This window comes from Dromaius novaehollandiae, chromosome 3, assembly GCF_036370855.1.
Source record: "Dromaius novaehollandiae isolate bDroNov1 chromosome 3, bDroNov1.hap1, whole genome shotgun sequence".
Classification (NCBI taxonomy): domain Eukaryota; kingdom Metazoa; phylum Chordata; class Aves; order Casuariiformes; family Dromaiidae; genus Dromaius; species Dromaius novaehollandiae.
In genome coordinates this window covers 88,433,892-88,458,226 of record NC_088100.1, presented here as the reverse complement: position 1 = coordinate 88,458,226, position 24,335 = coordinate 88,433,892, and the positions used below count along the sequence as shown (strand labels likewise).

At 42.2% G+C, this 24,335-nt stretch overlaps 1 protein-coding gene across 1 annotated transcript in view; it reads right to left on the bottom strand.

Moving 5' to 3' along the window:
• Positions 1–23,188, bottom strand: part of EFCAB2 (EF-hand calcium binding domain 2) — a 31,933-nt gene extending 8,745 nt beyond the window's left edge. The window contains exons 1-2 of the mRNA XM_064508071.1: positions 23,144–23,188; positions 4,628–4,712 (exon numbers count right to left, since the gene is read on the bottom strand). Of these exons, the coding sequence (XP_064364141.1) occupies positions 4,628–4,712; positions 23,144–23,171 (113 nt within the window). The 5' untranslated portion in view covers positions 23,172–23,188. The remainder of the gene's footprint in view (positions 1–4,627; positions 4,713–23,143) is intronic.
• Between the last annotated feature and the right edge of the window lie 1,147 nt (positions 23,189–24,335).

Genomic DNA, 24,335 nt, shown 5'->3' with positions numbered 1-24,335 from the left:
CAATTCAGAGCTTGCAAGTAGGTGTGTGCATGTACTCACGCATAAGCATATTAATGTGGACTTTTAAGATGATGTCTTAATAAATAATGTCAATTTTTACATATATTAACATCTTGGAACTTTTTGGAAGAGTATAATTGTGTTTGTGACTTTTCACTTCAATTTCTTCTTAACCATTGTGGTGCAGTATCTCTGCAGTTTGCTTTTCAGTTGCTGTCCTCTAATTCAGCGATGCTTCATTTCAGCAAAGTCTGTATTTACACAGTTAACAAAACACTGAAATCTATTGAGATGAAAGACAACAAATAAAAATATATATTTATGTTAAATGCTACAAAAATACAAATTCTAAATGCAGTAGGGAACTATTACAAAAGGTCAAGAAGAATGGGGGCAGCCCTGCTGTGTTCTAACAGTTGCTCAGACCAGCGCACTGGTTTATCGCCACCCTGTTTATGCTGCAAAATATATTCATAGTTTGCATTTTCTCCTGAACCTGATGCAGTTGTTCTCAGGTTCTAAATACAATTCTGAGCAAACTGGCAATGCCTCCAAAAAGATAAAGATGGACAAACGATATCCTGCAAATTTAGCAACTGGCACATTATGAATCTGAAGTCATCTGTTGGCTGTTACAGAAAAGTACAGACAGTTGGTGCAAATTAACTTAAAGAATACTTAAGTTTTTCTATATATTTTGTAAAATAATGTTAATTTGTACTTCCCAGCTACATCACAAACTAGAATCAAAAGCTAAAAAAAACTGCAGAAAAGCTAAAAAAGCTACAAAAAGCTATAAAAGGAGTGCTAGTGAGGCTTATGCTATGATAGAAAACAATATAAGCATCAGTATTTCTTATGATTTCTATTTCAATTCCACAACACAAAAATTCAAGTACATTTGAATAAATATCCACAGTGTTGTTGGCTGCCATGACTCTGACCTCTGTGGTTACCTCATTTTTGCCAGTACATTTGGTGGAAAATGAGATTGTCTCATAAAAATGGTAGACAGGAGAAGAAATGGCCTCTGTAAAATCATCTTACAGCAGTAACGCCCCAAATGTGACACACCAAGCACAGATAAAATTAGATGAGCTGAGCTCCCATTCTGACTGAAAACATGTTGGAAGCACTATCATAGACAAAAGCAAGGAAAAAGCTTCACAAAAATAGTTACAAAACAAAACACAACCTCACACATACAGTTTTTAGGAAACTAAACCATCTACTCCAATGACTTTGAGTGAAGTCTTGCTCTCTCTGGACATTAACGGAAGTTTGGCCATTGGCTTCAGCAAGGTCAGACATTCAATCCAGTTTTATAATCCTTGTCCATGCATCCTATTTCTAGTATGGATATATCGTATTTGATGCTGTCACTCCTGCACTCCCTCACCTCTTCCACCTAAAAAATTCTTGTAAATATTCCCTGCCTCCCCAGAGAAACATCCAACACAGATCATGCCCCCCGCTGTCCCACTCTATTTCTAGTATCACAGACTGGCAGCAGAGACGGGAGGGTGGCCATCCCACCCCTGCCTCGCCTCTCACAGCAACCCAGCTGCAAGGGGGCTGAGGCACGCCAGGCCTTCAAGGAGTCCGCAAACCCTGGCACTGCTGGATGCTGCTTCTAGCAGCCTGTGCATATGCCAGCATGAGGAAGTTGGCTTAGGTGTCTCTGGTCAAAAAGTCACGTGTCGCATGTGGTAATAACGTGGGGTTTAAAGGACCCCAATAAAGGACCCCTGGCTGCTTCCTCTCAGTTAGTTCAGCAGCTCCAGCTTCTGCTGCATAGTTTCTAGTATAAGAAAGTGATGGCTAAACTGAGTTTATTCTCATACAGCTTTTATAATGCAGATGCAATAAAATTCTTGTGCTGCGGTTTTCACCCAAGATACACTATTTTTAATGACAAGACTTGCAAAATCATGAAAGTCCTTGTCTCAGGGCATGGTGCAAGCAGAATGGAAAGTACCTTCTTCCCCATGCTTAATTTCTTACTAATTTGTATTTGCATTAAGAGTCACACAATACTGGTGTTAGCTTGCTGATGAAAGTAAACTTCCCTATTCTTCCCAGGTATCCGATATTTCAGGAAATCGTATTCATACTTCTACAATCTTGGTTAAGAATTGTGTTGTACTGCCACCTTCTGATACAAGCTAATCAGCCATTAATAATCACATTAATGTGATACAACCTTGCAATATGAACCTAGGAATGATTAGACAATAAGTTGTTGTTCATTGACAGCAGCCGTTCTATGATAAAAAATATGGCATGAGATAGCCCATTTATTATGTTAAATAGACTTTTGAACACCCTCTCTCACAGCTGAAGGCTTACCAGCTGAATAAAGAAGGGAAAAAATGTTTATTCATGTAATTTTATTGTTGTAACTTTTTTCTCCAGCTCTACAGCCATCGCGCAACGGAGTGGAGAGGGTAGCACATCTCATAGCTAATTTGCCTGGACCACAGCTTTGGATGACAACTGAATAAGCAACTAGTAACGTCAGGGGGCCCAGCCGGGCCTGGCCGCCAGGACCCGTCCCCCCACCCCGAGGGCACAGGGCCCCAAGGGAGCCGGGCAGCCTCAGCCCCGGGAGCATCAGGCACCGCTGTAGGAACGGGGATGGGGTGGGGGACGAGGTGGGAGACGGGGGTCCTGTGGCCAGGCAGGGGCCAGGCCACGGCGCGGCAGCGACTGACAGCCCCAGGCTGGGCTGAAATGAGGCCAGGCTGGGGGTGGAGGAGGCCAGGGGTGGGCAGGGACAAGGAGGGCTGGTGGTGCCCCCGGGGCCATGGCATAGTAGACAGAAATATCAAAAGAAGAAAAAGGCCTAATTTTAGAACTCTTTCCTAGATAAGAAAGAACAAGGATTATGTAGATTTTCTCCATGCATCTAAAATTTAAGAGAGCGCTCTTCCCAAAGCCCCCTATAGAAAAGAGAAAGGCAATTGTACTGAGCGTCACAACATAGCCTGCAACTCTCCCTATCTAGTATAACTGAAAACTCTTTTTGTATCTATGAAGTTCCCATAATTTCTGAAATTTAGAGACATTAGTAAGCATGCAGTGCTAAAAAACATAACACAGTTTGCACCTCTCTCTCCCCTGTTTTTTGATGTAGAAAAGAAGCTTGGAACATTTAAAGATGTTTTCCTACTTGGCTTCATTATATAACACGAAGAATATTTTATGAAAAGATAATTTCACCATAATTTCATAGGGTTTACACTCAAAAATTGAATTATAATTAAAAGATCTGGTAAAATTCTTCTGAAAATAGTAACTGGAAATATGAAAAGTTACTTTAAGCAAACTTTAATGACAACAGCTTACAACAAATTCATAACCTGCTCAGTGAGTCATAAACATGCCTTTTTTTGTATTTTATACCAAAAAGATACACTGTTAGAGGTATGGATGTTTACGTTAAAGTAACAATGTTAACTTAGAAAATACCAATATTAAAGTTATTTGTGAATTTTTTAATTTGACTTCCTTTAGCTCTGTATCTGGTATCCAATATGCCTTCATCAGTCTAACTGTTCATGTTTCCATCTTAGCTCTTTCACTGAACATTTTCTTACTCCCTAAGACACATTTTTGTGCATTTCCATAATATTGCATGAGAAAGGTATAGTGTGTGCAGTTCTCCCTCCTGACTCCCATACGATCATCCCATTCCCTCAGTTCTGGTCATCACATTTCGAAAAGGATCTAGTAGAAGAAGGAGCATGAAAAAGAATGATCGGAAGTGTGGAATGGCCTCTTTTAAGAGATTATTTTTACATTAGGAGTTTTCAGCCTGCAACTACTGTGATGGAGGAGGGATGTGGCAGACAGCTATGAAATCATTAATGGTGTGGAGAAGACAAATAGCGAACAATTATTCACTATCTATCAAGACAAAAACCAGGAGTCACTCAAATCATTATGTGGCAGATCTACAACGAATAACAAGAAACACTCTATATTTGTTCAATTCCTTATATGCCTTCCCCAGCGAACTATTAGTAGCTCAGATGAAGGGTATTGGGCTAAATGGACTTTTGGTGCAATCAAGTAGTCCTTAGTTATATAATCAAATTATATGCAAGTTTCTTCCAAGCTTCCTCATCTTGGAAAGAGGAGCTGCCTAAAAACACCTCCTCATCAGAACAATATCCACCTTTCACAGTACACCATGGGATGCACTGCAGTCAAGGATACCTACTGACAGGTAGGTAACTGTGGCACAGGCTGCCCGGACCACTCCTTCATGTGCTGGGATTAATCTGGCAGCAAAGAGATCCATGTAGGACCCAAGACTTGTAGTGCCACATGAGCTACTGGAGCAGATATTCACTAGTGATAACTGCAGCCTTAGACTACTTGGCTAGTTTCATTTTTCCCTTGTCTCTTTGTTCACCAGTCCCAGCATCCCTCTCTCAAGCTAGTCTCAGTCTTTAATCAATGAACAATGCAAAATGTTAATTGAACACGCAAAGATATTTTGTTCGAGCAGGGCCACAGGGCTGTTTCAATTATATTTTCCAGTAAAGCAAGTCCAAGTTTAGGGCATTATTTTCCTCTGTACTAGATTTTGTAATATTTCTGTGTGAAGATATATACAAACCTGACATCCACAGTTTTATTGCATTCATGGTCAAACACCTCAAAAGCTTCTATAACCTTTTTCTCAATTTCAGCTTCTACACGGTCTGCAAAAAGAAACATAAGAGAAGCAAACGAAAGATTCACTGAGCTGCCGCAATCAATTTATTTCTGATTTGAGAACTGTGACAACAGAAGTACCAAAACAAGAGGGACAAACAGAAAAGTAACTTCGAAAAAGCAGAAGTTATTTTGAAAAAAAATCTAAAAGAAGAATTTGTTATCTATACCGGCAATACACCATGCTATGGCTCCGCAGCTGTGTCAAGTCTGAGGGCAATGGTGTGCCTAGCACATAGCTGTCCAGTGTGAACCCTGCTCAGAGAGTGCTGCAGCTCCTCCCTGACGGCGTGCCGAAGCCCTTCCTGGACACCACGGTGCCAGTGGGACAGGAAGGGCTAACACGGGCCAAGGCTGGCCCTTGTGTGGGGTTGAGTCACCTCATCCAGGTTCCTGCACCCAGGAAACAGAAGTGCTCCCATGTCCACTTGGTTAACCACACCATATGAAAAGCTGAGAGCCAGCAGCAAAGAAATGGCTAAGATCTGGGCATAGTGAATGTGTCTCATGATAAATAATTGATTGTAACAATCTGGAAAGGAAGAAGATCTCAGGGAAGGGGAAGGACTAGTCTGCTGCATTTTGTTTTTATGCCTTGATCTCAAAAACTGGGGAAAGAAGAACCACAAGTTACCACAGTTATATCTGGTCTACAGCCTGAAATGTCATTCCTGGTGTAGGGAAAGTACCAGGAAGTAAATTCTGAAGAGAAAAACGTAAAAAGAGGGAGGAGATCCATCTCAAACTAAAAGAGAAGATGTGTCCTCAGGGAGCTTCCCAGTCAAGGAAGCCAGGGTAAATAAAGAGTGAACAGGTTAGCCCATTAATCAATCTTGTAGTTTGACTCCAAAAGATAGAACACAGGAAGAAAAGTGATATGGAGTTGACATTTTGGTTCCTATGACTAAATACAGCCCCAAACTCCAGTCTGCAAAACAGTACCCAGGAGGCAGACTTCTGTGAGTTAGCCTCATTGCCTCCACACAGACACCGCAGTGAAAATTTGAGCTACAGCCAGAACAGGAGACTGATATCAGATGTACTCTAAATCTGTTTCCTCATTTTCACACTTTTCTTCTGAATTTTCAACATAGCAATAAGAACAAATTTATTTTCTTCTTCAGGCTCATCTGGGGTTAAAACTGTTTTGGGGCAGCCCTGACAAATATTACACGGGTGGTCATTGTTTCCACAGACATAACAAATTCACATCTGGTTTTCTGCAGTCCCAATGGCTTGAGAACCCTAGGGGCTGCAGCATGCAACCATTTTTTCATTTGCAGCCTTGCCCTCATGACAGAAATGTCTGCTTTCTGGCAAAACGTATCAGAACTCGACACAGCTAATGCAGTGCCTACATTTGTTTCAAGTGCTTCGAGGCAGTACTGGATAGAACCAAATATAAGGAGACTCTCTTTCATACAGAAGAGAGGGTACTGGTGCCTGCTGCTTTCTGCCAGTGTTCAGTACTGAACTCCCCCAGAGGATATGTAAAGAGAAGAGCAGTAGCAATAGACCCTGAATTCCTCCCTATAAGGTTATTCTCCTGATGGAAGCAGAGGCAGGAACATGTACCACACATTTGAGATTATTAATTACCAGAGGTTACTAATAAGGAAGAGCCTCACTCAGTCCCCAGATACAGGGAAACCTGTATTTTTTTCATAAAAATACATCTGCCTGCCTTTTATCTACCTAAGCAGTACAAGTCACATTTAATTTGTTTCCAAAAAATACAGCTAAACCTAAGTGGACCTGATTCCTCATGGAAGAGGCCCTAAAAACTTACTCTAAACCTACTGAATATGATAGCAGTCTTTTCAGTGACTTCAACGAGTCTTGGATCCAGTCCCCAGCACACACTGTTGGTGTTTGGTTCTTCTTGAGATCAGGCACTTCAGTTGTACACTATGTCTTGCAACAGAGAAGTGCTGAAGGAATATTTATAGCTGAATATTCTTGGCTTGATGGGTGAGCCTTCTGTAGAAATAAAAATTAACCATGGGAAGGCAGGGAAACATTTCCAGTGTTGGAACTTTGTAGACATCCATTTTCAAGTTGCCTTCTGTGGATATAGCGTACATTATTAGACTGTCCTGTTTCAAGAGGCCTGGCAAGGAAAGGTCCTGAAACTAAATGAAAATGATTATTTAATCTAGATAGCAGATCATCCATATTTCTTCCAAGAAGTGAGAGGAAGTTGTGATCAAGAACCAGATCAATGGAAGAAAGTGTAATACACTGTAGTGCTATCAAAGACTGTATGAGAAGAGTGAACACTTAAAAAGCTACTGACTGTATCTCTCATTGTCCCTCTAGAAAAGAAAGCCAAAGATGTTCAACATAGTTCAACATGGCAAAGCTAGTTATCTGAAAACTTCTGTGATCCACTCTAAACTTCTCTTTTGGAGGGATGGATTCCTGCTCTAGGAAAAGTAATAGATAAAGATCTAAAATGATACCTTCAACAAAGCTATAAAGAGATCAGAGGTGCAGGTAACTTAACAAATGTGATGCTTCCTAATGTACTAAAATCTATCTGCACAAGGAGACTGTCCTCCATGCATAGAATGAAGGTTTCATTTTGCCCTGTGGAACAATTTTTTAACTATTTTTAGGACAGAAATACCTAAGCTTTGATCACCTAAAAGACTGCACTCAGTAATTCTACCAGTAATTGTACTAACCAGAAAAACACTATCACTATCATCTTCCTTTCCTGTACTATTCTTTGCTTTTTTCCCAGTCTGTCCAGTGTGAACTAGCTAAAGCTCCAGACACTACCAGTTAAGTAAGAATGGCAGGGAGCAGGGATTCCCGGATTAATTCTTCTGGTTCTCTCAGCCTGAATATTTCCTCTTCAGATAGTCCAGCCTGTTCTCTGGCACTTTGAGGCCCATTTGAAGCCAATCCTTAAGCACCACACCTATCCCTGTTGTGACATTTATTCTCAAAGACCACAGCTTCAGTCTTTGTAGGGAACAGAAGCAATTAAATAGATGTTGCTCTGCCAGACTCTGAGTAACGAGCATTTTAAAAAGTGATTTCTAGTTGATACAACTTGCTAGATTCTACCATTCATTTAACTGTATGAGCTTGCTTTCTTTTCTTCCTCAGGGCTAGTTGCTCTGATGGTTGCTTCTGCAATGAGGTCATGACAATTTCAAAGCCAGCTCTTTCTTTCAAAGAACAGAAATTACATGAAGAATAAAAGTGGCATCAAAGAACAGATAGGCCAACATTAAACAATCCTCTAAAATGCTAGGGAGCAGCAGCTGTCAACCACTCATGGGAAAAGGTTAGGTCCCCAAGCAGCCTCATGAACCTATTACAAAATGTGGTACTCTGAAACTCTTTTTGTGCTACGGAAAGAGAAAAATTAAGGGCTGATTCGTGGAGGAGCTGAGCACCCATGGCTTTGATTACATTTATTAGTTGGTATTACTGCTCAACACACCTAGAAGTTAGTTCATTCCTTTGCTAAAAAAATGAAACATTAGTCCTTATAAACATTAACTAAGTATATTTTAAAAACTATAGTCAAGTTTATATTTAAACTCCTTTATGCATATGGATACCTCATTAATTTCTCCATCCTGTCTGCATGGTACTATCTTACAGTTACAAGCAGGTTAAGGAGACCCCAGAGGTCTCTGGTGACAGCAACCCTTTCTCACATTGAATTGCCTCACTGAACTAGTCAGATTGTGAAAGGGCATGAGACACAACCAGGTAACCTCAACTCAGTGATAGCCAGTGATCCTTCTGCTCTGTTACCCAAGCTATGGTATTCACAGCCATCTGCCTCACACTCCTCCAGCGTTCTTCCATAAGGTCCCTATGACCTCCCTTAACAAATCCTGGTTCTTCCCATCATTCCTAAATTACAAACTTCACTCTCTGTTTTGCCACCCAGTGCCAATCAGAAAGAAGAGGTGAGAAGGCGGTGGGTTATAGGGAGTGTCTGAGCCAGCTGGAGGTGGGAAGGGCACAAAAAAGTAAGTGTGAAATCTCCACTTAAAATCTGAGCCTACTATATGATCCAAAAAAAGATTTGGCCAATAAAGAGTAGTAGTTCAACAGCTCTTACTCCCCTGTCCATCAACAGCTTAATATGGAGTTATGATTCTAGTAATGTGCCAAGATGCAGAAACAGCACCCCAATAGGAAGGGAGACTGGTGCTATTCCTGAACATGTGAAACAAGTACAGTGTTCCCCTTAAAGGAGATGCCCCAGTTTATTAGCCAGGTACACAGGGCAAAAGGATGAAAGAAATGAACTCAAAACAAAAGCAAAAGAGATTTGTATTGATCTTTGCAGCCATTGCTTCCTATGATCTACTCCAAAATCCTTCACAAAATTGCTAATGGAAATAAGGACTTAAGAACGGGAAAAAAAACAAATCTGACTATAGCCCTAATGCAAAGAAATGCATACTTCAGCTTAAATCTGAAGCAAAAAAAGAATAAGAGACTTTAAATTTGCAAGTTTGGGAAGGTTATCAATTAGCTCTTATAAGATCTATTCAGGTTTTTAAGCAAGCACTGTTAACTGGACTAACACCTAGGTCAAGGTATTAAAAAGCAGTGGTAATACTCAGCACCACCAACACAGGTGAAATCTCAAACACTGTCAAAGAAGCCCATCAATTATATTAAAACATTGTGTTTCCAGAGCAGAAAGGGAAAGCCAGTGTGTTTTCATAAAATGAACTCTTTGTGATTATATCCGTGAAAAGTGTTCCCATGCTACTGCCCCTCTTTCCCAACTCCAAAGCAAAGTATACCGCTCCCTAAAGTATTTTGTCACAAATGTCCATGTTGCCTTCATGTTAAGTGTACCGGGGAACTTGACTGACTTAAAAATTATTCAGAAATCTCTCCTCACCCCAAAGAAGAAAATCTTACAACATTCAACTAATACTATTTTAGGGAAATTTCTGAAGAAAGAGAACACAGGGAGAAAACAACCTTGAGGCCATTTGAATCTGACTTATTGTCAGATATATAGATCTTTTCACTCTGTAGTAGAAAAGGAATACATCAGATTTTGTCTAGATGACCTTCTTCATTCCAGAGGAAGCTTAATGTACAGTCAAACTAATATGCTGAATTAGTAATTGTATGCCATGTGGTAGAAATAGTGGGGCAAGAGAAATATTTTCTTTTCTACTCCGAACCTCCTACAGCATCGATGACACGAGTATGTTAGGTAACAGAATAGGAAGGAACAATACGATTAAGCTGCAAGCTTGTGGAATATACAATGTTACGTCTTTGTGTCCTGTGATATACAATGAAATAAATTAACTTTAAGATATGTGCTCATTGGAAAAAGAGTCCTAATTCTGAAAAGACAAATCAAGCAATTTTGAAGAAAAACAAGAGGTTTATAAATCTCCCTGATTCCTCCAAAGAGAGGGATATACCCACTGCTATACTGCAACCTGAAGAAAACAGGTTAGCTCACTGACTAGACTTCAAGAAGCAAAAAGAAAAAAACAAAAAAACAGGACACCGTTCAATATATAGACAGTAAAAGGTTTTTTGGCTTAGAGCTTTACCTGGAGAAAAGTTCTTTGTACCCAAAACTAAAATCCACCTAGACATTAAGCTAGGAGGAATCTAGGAAAAGTTTGTACCACCAAATGATTACAACAAACACTTCAGTTGCCACCTATGAGGCAGGATAGAGAAAGGTATGGTAGTAAGCTTTTCCTAATAATTATATACACTTCTACTGAGCAATTAAGGATTCCCTGTTAAGCCCAGCTCTAGCTGTAACTGCAAGCCTTGCTGAGCATATAGCTCCCAGGCAGCAGATTCCTATTATGGAGTCAGGCCAAGGGCACCATATCAGCAGAGACCTCACATAGCTGCCACATAAACTTTCCAGCATTAAACCGGACTTTCAGGTTCCTCATCACCCTCAAGCTAGCTAGGGTGTTAATGGATCTTATCAAATTTGTAGGGTCACAGGTTCCCAGAGAGACTGAGGAGTCTCTAGCCTTGGAGATGTTTAAAATCGGACTGGACACCGTCCTGGCCAACCTGCTCTGGGTGACCCTGCTTGAGCAGGGAGTTGGACCAGACCATCTCCAGAGATGCCTGTCAACCTCAACTGTGCTATGATTATGTCTCTTGGGAAAACTGTGATGTAAGGACTGGAACATGAAACTACCCAAAGTGTTAATGACACCAAGAGAAAATGTGTCACCTGAGTTTAGCCATTCAGACCAAATGAAGAGATAACAGATGGAGCTTCATGAAATTTGGTATATGTCAGTTCCTGAGAAATGACCAGGCTGTGGTCTCTGCTGAGATGGTATTTCCAGCTACTTAACAGCTGCTGAACCAGAACTATAGAAGCACAGTCTCTGGGTTAATCATGTCATAGATTGCACAAAGGATTTCCCCACCGAAAAAAGTTGGTGATCCAAGCTATGGTCTGCACATTCAGGAACAGGACAATGCTTTTCTCCTAGATAAGTAGCATCCTACCACAGATGATACTCAGATGATACTCAGCCAACCTGAATTTTAGTCTGTCTCCTGCAGAAGAAGAAGAAAGCTTAAATGGTTTCTGCAGAGGTCACTTTCAAGCACTCTCAGAGAAGTACAAATGTAATCTCAAGAACAGTAAAGGCCTTTTCCTGCATGTTTTTCAGAATCATTGAGAGCTAGCCATATGATTGCTCCCTATTATTTGTTTGTCAAAGCATACATCACACGGTATCTTGATAAACAAGCAAAACCCCTATCAGTGTGAATCAACAAAACCAAAATCCTACGTTCATCAACATGTATGCAATCAGCCTTGAGCTAAGAGTATAACCTCACTCTATTGTTAGACTTGTTTTCTTAAAGGTATTACATGTGAAAATGACATGAAAAATTATCTGGTTGTTTCCACCACAGTTAACTGCCTTATGGAAAACTAATAGAGAATAAAAATAAAAGGGATATATTTAAGAATAGATAGACAGTAAGAAGATCTCCAAGTGGAGCAATCAGAACAATCTTTTCACAGCCCCATAGTCTGTGGTACAAATAACCACGAACAAAGCCACCAGCAGCAAACACATTTTTAGAAAAATCAGATTATTAATTTGATGTCTGATAATAAAATACAGGCTGTCAGTGTGATGAAGGTTGTGGCAAAGTTAACAGTAAAAGCTACTTCAAATTCTAACACAAAAATATTAAACACTAATTTTCCTTTATGTCTTTATGTTCTTTATTGCCATAAGACAATTGTAACATGGGCAAAGTATATAATGAACTGATATAAAAAAATTAAGTGCTGTCTTGAATCCAAGTTTGGCTACAGAAATGAGACCATTTTATAGAATGATGTTAGTAATAAAAAAAAAGAGTTCTAATCAACCACAACGGAAATATTTGAATTGCTTCAGTCAAAAGTTGACAAATCCATTAAAGATTTAAAAAAGAAGGATGTAACAACTGTGTATTTCAACCTCAAAGTCATAAAATGCAACAATAATATACATACATACATACAAATATATATATACATATAAAATAAATCCAGTTTGTGATAGCCCATTGGTGGCAACTAATGGCACTAGAAGTTGCTAGTAACTTTACCTGATGAAACAAGAGATCCTGAATATTATTTGAGGCTTTGATTGTGCAGTAGATGGCATTCTAAATGCATAGATTCAGAAGTTTTAATACACTTGGGAACCAAAACTAACAAAACTAATGGGGCAATTAACAAAGTAATTCACCCACTGAGGAACAAATTAAGTATAAAAAGTATTGCTGCCTTGATAAACAGTCAAATTCCTAGCTGTTCATAAAATTCTTAAGCTGACACTACTGTAGACTTAGAACAAAACATGCACCAGAGGATGCCATGTCAAGCTGGAAAAGAAGCCACAAATAGTGCTTTTCATCGCTTAGTACAGGCTAGGGTGTTTAAGTCCATAGTCCATACTGCCTCCAGAACACACTGTATCACTATTAATATGCTATTAAGGTAGCAGTGACTCGACTGATTAACCAATGTAAACAGCAGAAATCCAACTGAGGACCACAGATAGACACTTTCTTAAGTAGCAGATCTTGAGTTACAAATGACTAGTCAAAGACTCAGTCCTTTTATGATGCATGTAAGCTAAATTCTGTACATGTGAGAAAGCATTAATAGTGTGACCTAAAACAACTGGCCAGAGTGCTGGGATCTCACATCCAAATAAACAAGATGACTCATGACATATCAGCGAATCCTCACACGGGATCCTCAGTGCTGATGAAACCGTTTTATTTAACTTGCTGTACATCATAGGCTTCAAGTGGCAAAATGATTTAACTGTTTAACAATGTGTAATCACTGACCTGCAGTTAGCCACCCCAAGAAACAGCCCTGTAAACCAAGAAGCATCACGACAGCACAAGCATTTGTGCTTTTCCTCTGAGCAGCAGCTAGATGATACTGGCAGTAGTCACTTAGCATTCACATAGATGTTTCAAGAAACCCTGTGCCAAAAGCAACCTTTTCTGTTCATCATAGTCAGAAAACCATGGGAGAGGATGAAGGCTGAGATGGTATTACAGAAGGCCTATCTGTCTGTACTGCTAAAAATCCCCGTCTGTGTGATGACCACACATTCTGTACATCACGCAGGATCATGGTAACAGCAATGGACTGACAACTGGTGTGCTGTGAACATACAAAGATCATCAGTGCAGGTAATATTTCAGGACTGGGAAGATGTAGGTCACAGACAGCTGTGTAAGTTCACTCCTTGTCCACTGTAGAGTATGAGTAACACAGTTGTGCTATTGACGAAAAACAGCTGTTGCTATTTAGTTCACATTTGGAAAGACCGTGGCTACAGAGGCAATTTGAAAGGGGATATCCATCATTCATAAAGTTCTTGTCCCAAGTTACCTGTTGCTCCCTGACACACAGGATGTCTTTGCTTGCATCGTCTTACACAGGTGTGTAATCTACAGGTCACACTTATCTACTGCTCCCCCTCCGGGTCAAATATGGTTCTTCATCAATGGAAAAAATATTTCTTTCCCTCATGGTACACATCCTTGTAGGTCATCAAACACATTCTACTGCTGTCAGTTTGGGTTGCTCTTGCAAGATGCCATTGCTTTGTGTGGTGTATGGTGGGCAAACAGGCCCCACACCAGTCCACAGAGATCAGTCTCTACCCTCTGTACTTGAAAACTCATATCTATATGCCCTGATTCATAATGATCTTGCACTGGTGACCTGAAATGTCACCTGAAATGACCTTCTGAAGTACAGCCTGAACAACTGCTGTATGGTTTAAATCTGACTTCCACTTTCTTACCAGAATCCTGTTTGCTTGCTCTGTCCAGAGCTTGTGCAATATTTCTTAGTGCAAATGCAGATGGCAAAATATGTCAGCATGAAGCCCAAGTGGAACTGTAACCACTGTCTGGGCTTGCTGAAGATAATTCATTTGCCTATGGGAATGGAGAAGGACAAATTATGAGGGATACCCTTGTCTCTGCAAAATCCTTGACAGATGCTTGTTGTGATATAAAATTGTCCACACGTTGGAAGGGAGCAATAAACCATTATCTTCTGCATCACTTTCTTCCTATCCTACAGCCCCTGACAGCCTCCCTAAGCCCAGGCTTCCAGGACACAGTTCTTTCTGGAGGTCACCAGAAAGGAGGATTGCAATCTGGCAATTTGTTTGCCAAAGAAAAAAAAAGTATAAGGATTTCCAATATATGAAAAGGAAATCAAACAGCTTCTAAACTAACTGAAACTATTTACAACAAAGTAAAACTTGAAAATGAAGGGAAGGAGGGGCAGGGCATGTTGACTGCTAAAAGTTACCATATGGTATTAGGTCCCCATAGGAGTCCTCCTAATGTCATATGGTGGTTTTTACATTCTGCAAAAATCCATTAAGTGCTCTTTAGGGCTGGACATGCGGTATGTTTGCCGGCAGGGATGGGGCTGTGCCTGAGATGTAGCATGCATCATGTCCCAGGTCAGAGCAATAATCAGACTCTGGAGGCAGGGAGTACTGATCCAGGGCAAACCCAGCCAGTGGCCCATAGCAGAACCTAGCCAGAGACACTAAGACAGGCCAGTCCAGGCCTTGGAAATGCAGGTGGCAGGCTGGGGCCATGACTTGGCTAGCAGCACTAGACTCTCCTGCTGATGAAGTGTTCAAGACCTAGCAGGATGCCCAGAAAAAAAACTCTGAAAAGAAAGCCATGAGCTGACCTAATTCAGATTTAAATTGCAAGGGATTCTGGCACATTTTCCACCAAGCAATTTGTAAGCCACGCTAGAGCATTCATTTTGTATCCGAAGGGAAAACAGTCCCCATGAAGACAGTCATCCCCTGCCTCGCTGGTATGAGTAGGCAGAAGCCCTTCCATCAGGAAACAGCAATGCAAGAATTCCCACATGTGTAGCCACGGGAAGTTTAGAGGTATGTTCACTGCTCTCTGTTTTGACCAGCCAGGATGATGCCATGCAGGAGACCGCTACCTGTAAGTAGCAGGGAAATGCACAAGCAAATGCTTGGTCTCCAGCCCTCCTCCAGCTGCGATCTCCTGTTCTGCGGCTGCCCTTGGCACTGTGTGTGGCTCCACCCAGTCACAGCACGGAGCGTCTCCTGCCGACTCCCACTGTCCCCTCCACTGCAGTTAGAGCCCAATGACAAGCACCTTGCTTGGGCTAGCTCCCAGCTCTGTCTTGCACCCTTCCCTATAGCTACAGCTTATAGGTTTTCATCAGCCTGAGGACAAAGGCTCCCTGAGCTCTGAAACGGTCAACAGTGAGAACTAATGCCCTGACTCGACCTTCTTAAGCACCTTACTCCTTGTATCCTAAACCACTGTCACCCTCCTGTAACACATCATCATTCTGCAGCTACTCAAGCGGTGGCTGAGTACAAGTTCCTGAAGCTTAGGGCTTCTCGAGCCAAAGAAGCAAGCTCTGAGTAATACCACTCACCCTGTTCACTTGCAGAGGTCCAGCTCTGAGGGCAAAGCTCTCCTGAAAATTGGTGTCCACACACAAGCTGCTGAATACCTGCTATTGCGTACAACTGACTGAGGGCAATGAAACAGCAGGCTTATCCACAATGGTTTGCAAAATGATGGGGGAAAATCCTTGATTATTGCTGTAAAGATCTTACATGTCTGCTGAGCAGAGGATGTGGAGATATGCCCCCAATCATCCAAAGAGAAAAAGGAACCCCATCTATGCCTACACCTGGATTACCTCTGGTACACCTGTGATCCACAGAAAACATTGAATAAATATCTTTTACTTCTCATGAAGAAACTCATGATGGTATCCTTTCTACAGTGAAATGAAAGAAATACTGGCACTTGGGGTTTGTTAGCCTGCAAAAAAAGATTGCCACACTTTTTTTAAAGTCAATACCAGATGCATAGTAGTCTCCCTTTTCGTCAGGCAGTGATAAGCTCAGCATAAATCTCCATTAGGGATGTCTTGCACATCCCTAAATTCCCAACTCTGGCAGTTGTACCAGTTAGCACTCCTGCTGCAGCTCAGAGCTGGCAATAAACAGTAATCTCCACTGTGGCAATTTGTTCCGTATCTTTCATCTCAGCCACACCTGGGAGATAATGAAAGAGCTGTGTCTAGCTCGCACTTATATTATCTTTCACCACCAGTGGCAAACTGCCCTGCAAGGATATATAGCTCTCCTGGCAATGCTGAGATTCTTGATCCATCTCCAGCTATAGCTGACAGGTAAGAGCTCATGTAGTCTGTGACACCGGCAGAACTGTGCTACTGCTGTCCTGTGTGGTCCCAGATGGCATTTGGCTCAGCATTGCCTGGGTTCTCCATAGTGCTGGTGTGTTAGCAACAAAGATAAAATAAATAAATTTAATATGCCTACTAAATTGCATCTGCACAGTGACTGCCAAAGTGCTCATGAATCAGAGACCAGAATCAAGCGGATATTAGAGCTCGTAGAATTAATTTATTTTAGAGCATAAGCAATTATGTTCTAAAAAGTTTAACTACAGCAGCACAGTAGCACTGCTAAAATACAGTAGTTTATGAACTTACTTCTTCTGAAAGATCTACATAAATTTCAACTCTTCCTTAAATTCCAGAAGACATACTCTAATTGTCTAAAACATAATGGGAGAGTGAGGGGTTTTAAGTATGACTTTTAATACATGCTATTATTATATAACATATCAACATAACAAGCCCTTTATTTTTCCTGACAATGTCTCACAAGGGTTTAAAAAAAAATACAAATTCTATACTGTTTGCGATTTTATCTGCACACTTATGGAGTGATGACTTCGACCATTCAAAGGAAGACTATGTGAAAGCGAAACAAAAAGACAAGGGATTACTGCGGTTTGCTGCTGCCCTTTGTTTTTTAAGGAGTTTTCTTGAAAGTATCACTTACAGTGCTAAATCACTTTCTTTACATATCATGAGTGGATAGGAGCCTCCATCTTCCTTTTGCCTGCATGGCAATAATATTCTGAAGTTGTACAACATTTAGTCTGACAAATTTAAGACATTTACATGTATCATCAAGAGGAGATAAGACTTTGCTCTATAACAATTTGAGGAATGTTAAGCTAAGGGAAAATGTTGCAAACAGGATAATAAAGGATACAAACTGATCATGGAAAACCTTCAGAATTCATGTCTATTTTTCAACCTAAGCATCACAGCAACGAGGGTCTAGAACTTCCCCTCAGCTTCAACTAGCAACACAAAAATCCAACATCTTTAACATGGAGCTTGGCAAGCTTTTGAAAGTTACGGATGTATGCAGCAACAGGCTGGACTCAGCCAGCAAGGAGATCCCTGCCAGTATCACGTAGTCTTTCACATACTACCCAAATCTACTTAATGTTGAACTGTATGTATTTCATGTTTCCAAAAAGTTGGAATCTCTGGGGGGAGGGGGGTTGGGTTGGGTTTTTGGGGTTTTTTTTGTTTTTTGGGTTTTTTTGAGCTAGACCCTTACAATTAAAGACAATTTACAAAAATATCATCTGGGACCTGTCAGCACGGAGGAGTCCAACTTCAGTAGCCACAGGCACCAGCTTTCGGCTTTGGCGGGGCAGAGCGGAGGCCTGGCGGCGGCGCCGCACTGCACCGGGGCGGCGGGCTGGGCAAAGCCCAGGGACACGGGTTGCAACAGGGCCCCACACCCTGCTGCTGCCTAAGATCATGTTCCTTACGTGACCTTTAGTCAGCCACATTTTATTGCCAATAGCAACAAAGCAGGATCTGCTCACACAAAATAAAGGTACTCCGAAACTGGAAAAAAAAAAAAAAAACATCTTGGCTCTCAGAATAATTAGTATGTAGACATGGAAATTCTTAATAACATGTTAACTATTGTTGGAAAGATAATTTGTGGGAGTTCTCTAGCTCCCTCTCAGCACCGCTTATCTGCTGGTTGGTATTGTTTAAAAGACAAAAAGTTTAAAGCCTTTCTGCAAACCAGCCAATTTTTTATTCAGTAAGTCAGCTAGAAGTAGAACCAAATTGAAAAAAGCTTCTGCTATTTTATGCACCATGGAAACAAGAAAGCTGTCAATCTGCAACTACCTAATCTACACCCATTTGAGATCAACAGCTTTTGCTGCAGCAGTGTAGCCAAGAGGATCAGAGATGTATGGCCTGTGCCTGCCCATAAAGATGGACACACTTTATTTCTCACTTCAGTCTCAAATGAGTACAAATGTTAAAGCATAATGGAGACTGATGTCAAGGTGCATGTTAAACAGCATTACAGTCTAGTAAAAGCTATAAACATTTCTTCTCAAGTAATTTCTTACAGCAATGTCAACAGGAGGAAATAAAAATAAAGATATTCATAGTCTTTGTCTGTAAAATCTACTGGGATAAGACTACACACTGATTTCCTAAGTGATCTCATACATTCAAATTTTCTTCTCAAGCTGAAATATTCCTTGTTTGAGCCCTACCCAAGCTATTTTTTCAAAATCACATCTTTAAGTGATATTCTTTAACAATGTACACTAATTTTGTTCTTTTCCACAATGAAACATAGCTGCTTTTTTAATGAGCTAATTTGTCTGATGAACTACTTTAGCCCACAGGTTTATAGTAAGTGTTCGATCTATAACTTTTGCACCTTTCAAATGTCGATGCTTACTTGTGAAAATGCAAAAAACCTACATTTTAAAATCCTCAGTATAGCAAGAACTTAAAGTTATACATGTGCACAAGCATCCTGTGCATCACATTACCCCATTCAGTGGGATTCCCCAAAGCTGTACACAGCTTAAGCACTTTGCTGTGTCAGGTTTGAAACTCTCATGTTAATTAAGTTTGCTCTGAGCAGAATTAATGGTTACAATTGCCTAAGGTGCTGATGGCAGCCAACAGCCTCTCTAAGCTTGGACTCACAACTTGATCAAAATAGACAGAGGGAGTAGTGATAGGACATTTTTAATAACTCTAGTGAACACAGAATCCAAGTTTACCAAGATAATACAGAAAACGGTGATCCTATTCACAGATGCAGGCAGATTCAGCAGGGCAGCTGAAGCAGTGGCAACTCTGCTTCTTTGCAGCAGGCCAAGAAATGCCAATTGGATATGTAGCTGGTTATTACCAAAGATAAACTGCAGTTAGTCTCTGATTCATCAGCATGCCAGACTGCAAACCAGGGCAGTTAAAGAGCACACATATATATGATTCAATCCACTCTGTTATTATACTTACATAAGGCATTAAAATCAGAGTGAAAACTGTTTCCCATCTCTACTCATGTCACCCCAACATGAGCACTTCGCAAGTGGGGAAGAGGATCTGTGAGGACTGACTGCGTACTGCAGCTCTAACTCCAACTGCTCAGAACAACTCCTAACTATCTGCCACAGAAAGCCATCATCACAGAATGGTTATTCCCCATCTCCTTAAGTCTTCACATCAGAATTAGGTATCTTTCTGGAGGACGTCCACTATCCAGAACTAGTTATTTAGTTTTGTAGGGGTGCAAGTGTGTGAAACAGGACCTCAGACTATTTAATATACTTCCTTTCAGATTAAAATTCGTGGCATTAATTGCATTTTAAACATGTGCTAACTGGCACAATGAATATGGTGTTAGAAAAACTGTAATACTGATCAAGTACACGACACTACCATAATGATATAGGAACACTGAGCATTTTTCCCTTTATGTACTTTCATGTAATTTCTTAAATCCCAGCTGGAGAAAAATATGTCCTGTCTTCTGTCTAGTTCTACTTCAGGCACTACCAGTCTGACATCTTGCCTTCAGGTTCTTGTAACATCAGTATTGAGATCACAGATATTAAAATTTAGAAAATCTGACATGTTATGTCAAATTATAAAAAAAGTATCTGAGAGCAAATGGAAGAACAGACAGACTGAATTAAGACGCAGGAGAAGGGAAAGAAACAGAATGATGGGAGTGAAGATACAGACAAATATAAAAAAGAGACAGATGAAGCAAACAGTGTACTGTATAAAGAGTATAAAGAAAAACATTAAGCACTGTTGAAAAAATAAAGCAGCACAAATATAGAGCTATAAATTCATACATAAAACATATGGCCACAGATACTATAGGCATGATCTACTAACACTTCTGCACATGCAGGATTATATTGACAAAAATAGTGTAAGTTAGAGGGTAATACTCATGTGAGCAATGTCATACACAAGAGGTTGCAAGATTTGTCCTTTCACCATTCTTTTTGTGCGTATATCTGTAAAATATTTAAGAAGGCTTTTTAACTTTGAAGAAGACAAAACTTGAAAATAATAGGACCTCAGGGAAACCTTTACCATGAAAGCCGGAGGAACCACAGTTCTACAAAGAACTGAGAGGAATACCCTAAAGGCTAATTATTTGACAATACAACTAACATTATTGTTCTGTCTGAACCGTAATACGCAAACTGCAACTTTAACTTTCTATGTGGAGTCCTTGTCGGAAGAAAGCGTGCTCAACACATGAACTTGGATTTGGGGAATCCTAATTAACCCTCTAAATGCTATCTGCAAGAAGCTCCAGAATGGGCAGAAGCTCCTTACCCTTGTGGGACTCCTTCTGCAGCTTAATGAGACACTGGCTCCTCGTTTGCCTCAAATGTGTTTATGATAACGAGAAACCTTTATGAGGTAATAAGCAACTGGTCCACCTAACAAAAGAGTACAATTCCCTTCGGTGATTATAGGCGAACTAGATGTCTTGTCCTGGAATCATGTAAGGCACACAGCTTATTGTCCTCATTTTACAGATCGGAAACCAAAGCCCAGTATGTTGCTTTCCCACGTTCGACTGGGAAGTCTGACAGGGCCAGGAATGGAGTCGGGGGGTCAAGGCTGCTTAGGGTGACAGCACAGACCACTTTCCTATAGAAGGAGGCATTACTACATTTGATAGCCTATTAGGAAGGGTTTTACAGGATGCCAAAAAACATGAAGTAAAAAAAAAATCTGTTTCTTCAGTAATACAGTAATTAAACCTTTTTAAAAGTATCCTCACTTTGAATCTACAAAACCTGCATTAAAACACATTAATCGAGCAATCTAAAAACCACAATCTTCCTTCTCCAAGAGTTTCTGCCTGTGGATTGCCAAAACGGTGTAAAATCTCATGTATGTATGGGTGCCCAAAATATGTGGAGCCAGACATTCCCATTATCACTGTTATCCTGCTGGAACACCAGATTGCCTCATCTCAGATGGTTCAGCAGACTTCCAGACTCTTACACTAAATTCTCGACCTATCTCTACCAGTATTGTGCTTCAGCTTCATTTGTAGAATTGGAATGATAGAAAAAATATGCTTTTGCAAGACTAAACATAGATGAAAAACAATATTCAAGAAGTAGTACCGTTAGCAACAGTCCTCATTGAAACTACAGTGGTCTTATTTCTTAATTTATGCAAGATATCTATACTGCAAAGTCTGTCTTAGAAATACTTCTAACAAAGTCAAATTGCTCATTCAGCACTATCCACAACAAACGCTTATACAGGACTTCTCTGTGGAGAATATTGTTTTTCCTAAATAACATGAAATAATTCATTATTTAGACTAATTCAAATATAGTATTTAGAATTTGCAAAACGTTTCTATGTACACAAGTTTATTTCTGGAAATGAGGGATGAGTTTTAAGAGTCACAATACTGTGAGTTTTACAGGAAGTACATTTGTTTTTCTTGAAACGATAGCTGAATATCCTTGCAGCAGGAGTTACCTTTAGCCTATAAAACATAATTTCTGCTCATGCTTCCTAGAGTAGAACATGCTTGCCTCTAAAAATAAGTCATGATGCTATCAGCAGCCCAGATTACTTTTTTTTGGCAGAGGGAGCCTGACACATCCAAAAATGAATGAAAGAGGCGATGACCAACTGGCTAAAGCAGCTGGTTTAGCCTCCCAGTCCCCCCTGAAGCCACCTCCTGCGACAACAGCGAGGCTGGCCCCACTGCGCCACCTCCGTGCACCCAAGGGACCCCGCGCAGGTCCATCCCGCCAGGCAGCGCAACAAAAGGGCTGCCAGCTCCTGTGGCCATCGCCCGGGGTGGCATTGCTGGGGTGGCGTTGCCTGGTGGACATTGCCCAGGGGGACATCCTCCACCATGGGGAACGTTGCGGAAGGAGCCCCTCATCCTGATGCAGGGGCAGGTTGGAGGTGGTGGTGCTGCCACCTTGCACAGGGGGCGCGTGTGTGTGTGTGTGTGTGTGTGTGTGTGTATGCGTATGTCCGTTCCTGTGCGTCTGTGTATGCTGTGTGTGCATGCTGTGTGTGCATCTGTGTGTCTTTGTGTCTCTGCACATTTGTGGGTATCCTCGTCGTGTCTCTGCATGTGCGTGCGTGTGTGTCCGTGTGGTGTCTGGCTGTGCTTCTGTGTGTCTGTCTGTCAGTCACTATGCATGTGCATGACTGTGTGCAGTGCCTCTGGGGGGGGGAGTCTGCCTGTGCCTGCGTGGCTGTGCATCTGTGTGTGTGCGTGTGTGTGTCTCAGGACCCGTGTGTCTGTGTGTGTGTCTCAGTGTGTGTCTGTGTGTCTGAGGGCCCGTGTGCGTGTGTGTCTGTGTCTATGTCTCAGGGCTCGTGTGCCTGTGTGTGTCTCTGAGGGCCCGTGTGCGTGCGTGTGTGTGTGTGTCTCAGGGCCCGGGGGGGGTGATGGTGTGTGTGCCTCCAGGCCCGTGTGCCAGGCCGGTAGCAGCCCGGGGCCGGCAGCCGCTGCTCCCCGCAGGGCCCGGCCCGGCCCCGCCGTCGCCCCGGAGGCCGGAGCCGGCCTACGCAGCGGCCCCGGCGCAGCCCCAGCTGGCGCGGCCCGGGCCCGCTGCCCCGCGGAGAGGCTGCGGGCGGCTGCCCCCCTCGACGGGGCCCCTCGCCCCGGCCTCGCCTTACCCTCGCCGCTCCCTGCCTGCTGCGCCATGGCGGCAGCCCTGCGCCGTCGCCATGGCGACGCGGGCCACCCGCCAGCGCAGCCGGGCACAGCCCCCCGCCCCACCGCCAGCACTGGCACCAGGCCCAGGCCCAGGCCCAGGCCCAGGCCCGGGCCGGCGGGGCCAAGCGGGGCGCAGGCCCGGGCCCGGCGGCGCTGGCTGGCGGCGGCGGAGCGGCCTCCCGCTGGGCCGGGGCGGGGCGGGGCGGCCGGCGCTGCCGCGGGCGCCCTGCTGGCGCTGAGCGCCGGCCGCGGCGCGGCCTCCTGTGGGCCCAGCTAGGCCGCCCGCGGGGCCCCTCCGCAGCCTGGGCGCTTCCCGACTCCGCGGGTCGCCTTTAACAGTGGCTTCTCAGCGCGTGCTGAAAAAGGCAAATAAAAGATTCCTGGGGAAGCTCACGGGAGTCTTTGAGCATCGCCCCAGCTCTCAGCAGCTGGGACTGTGCGGCCCAAGTCCCCAAACGTGGGCCGAGGCCCCCGCGGGTGGCAGCTGCTGTGGGCACGGAAGGGGCCTGGCTGTCAGCAGAAGCAGCACCCGCCGCCAAGCCCCCTGCTTCACAAATTTCTGTGCTTTTTAAATAGAGTTTTCCCAACAATTGCATAATTTCCTGCGTATCTGAGCTTTAGAAAGTGAAAGAATATTTCATTCTAAATACCAAGGCTCTGAAACAGATAAAATATTCTTACTCTCCAGTAATACTGAACGGAACTACACAGTTTCGATTCTAGATACATGTTTTAGCAGACACGTTTGCAATTCATGGTTCTTCAGACTCTAAAAACAACTATGAAAGTTGAGAAAATACAGATAAAATAAGAATTACTATTCTAATATATTCTTAGGAAAAAAAGTTATTATGAAATTCCTAGAACTAGAACCTTGTCCTTGCCACAGTGGATGCTTATTTGTCACATGTTTAAATTCTGCAAAGCTCAGGTGGATGATTCCTCCTCACACACGCTTATCCACCCCTCAAAGAAACAGTTACGATGTGCTCAGTATTCACGGAAGCCTGAAATTTCAAACAACCCATTGAGCAGAAATAGGACTTACTTGCTCTAAAAAAAAATCGCTTTTTAATAACATTTGCTATTTGAAGGAAATAGAAATCCACGGTGCCTTTCAGCCATTTATTTCTGTGTTTTTATTGAATGTAG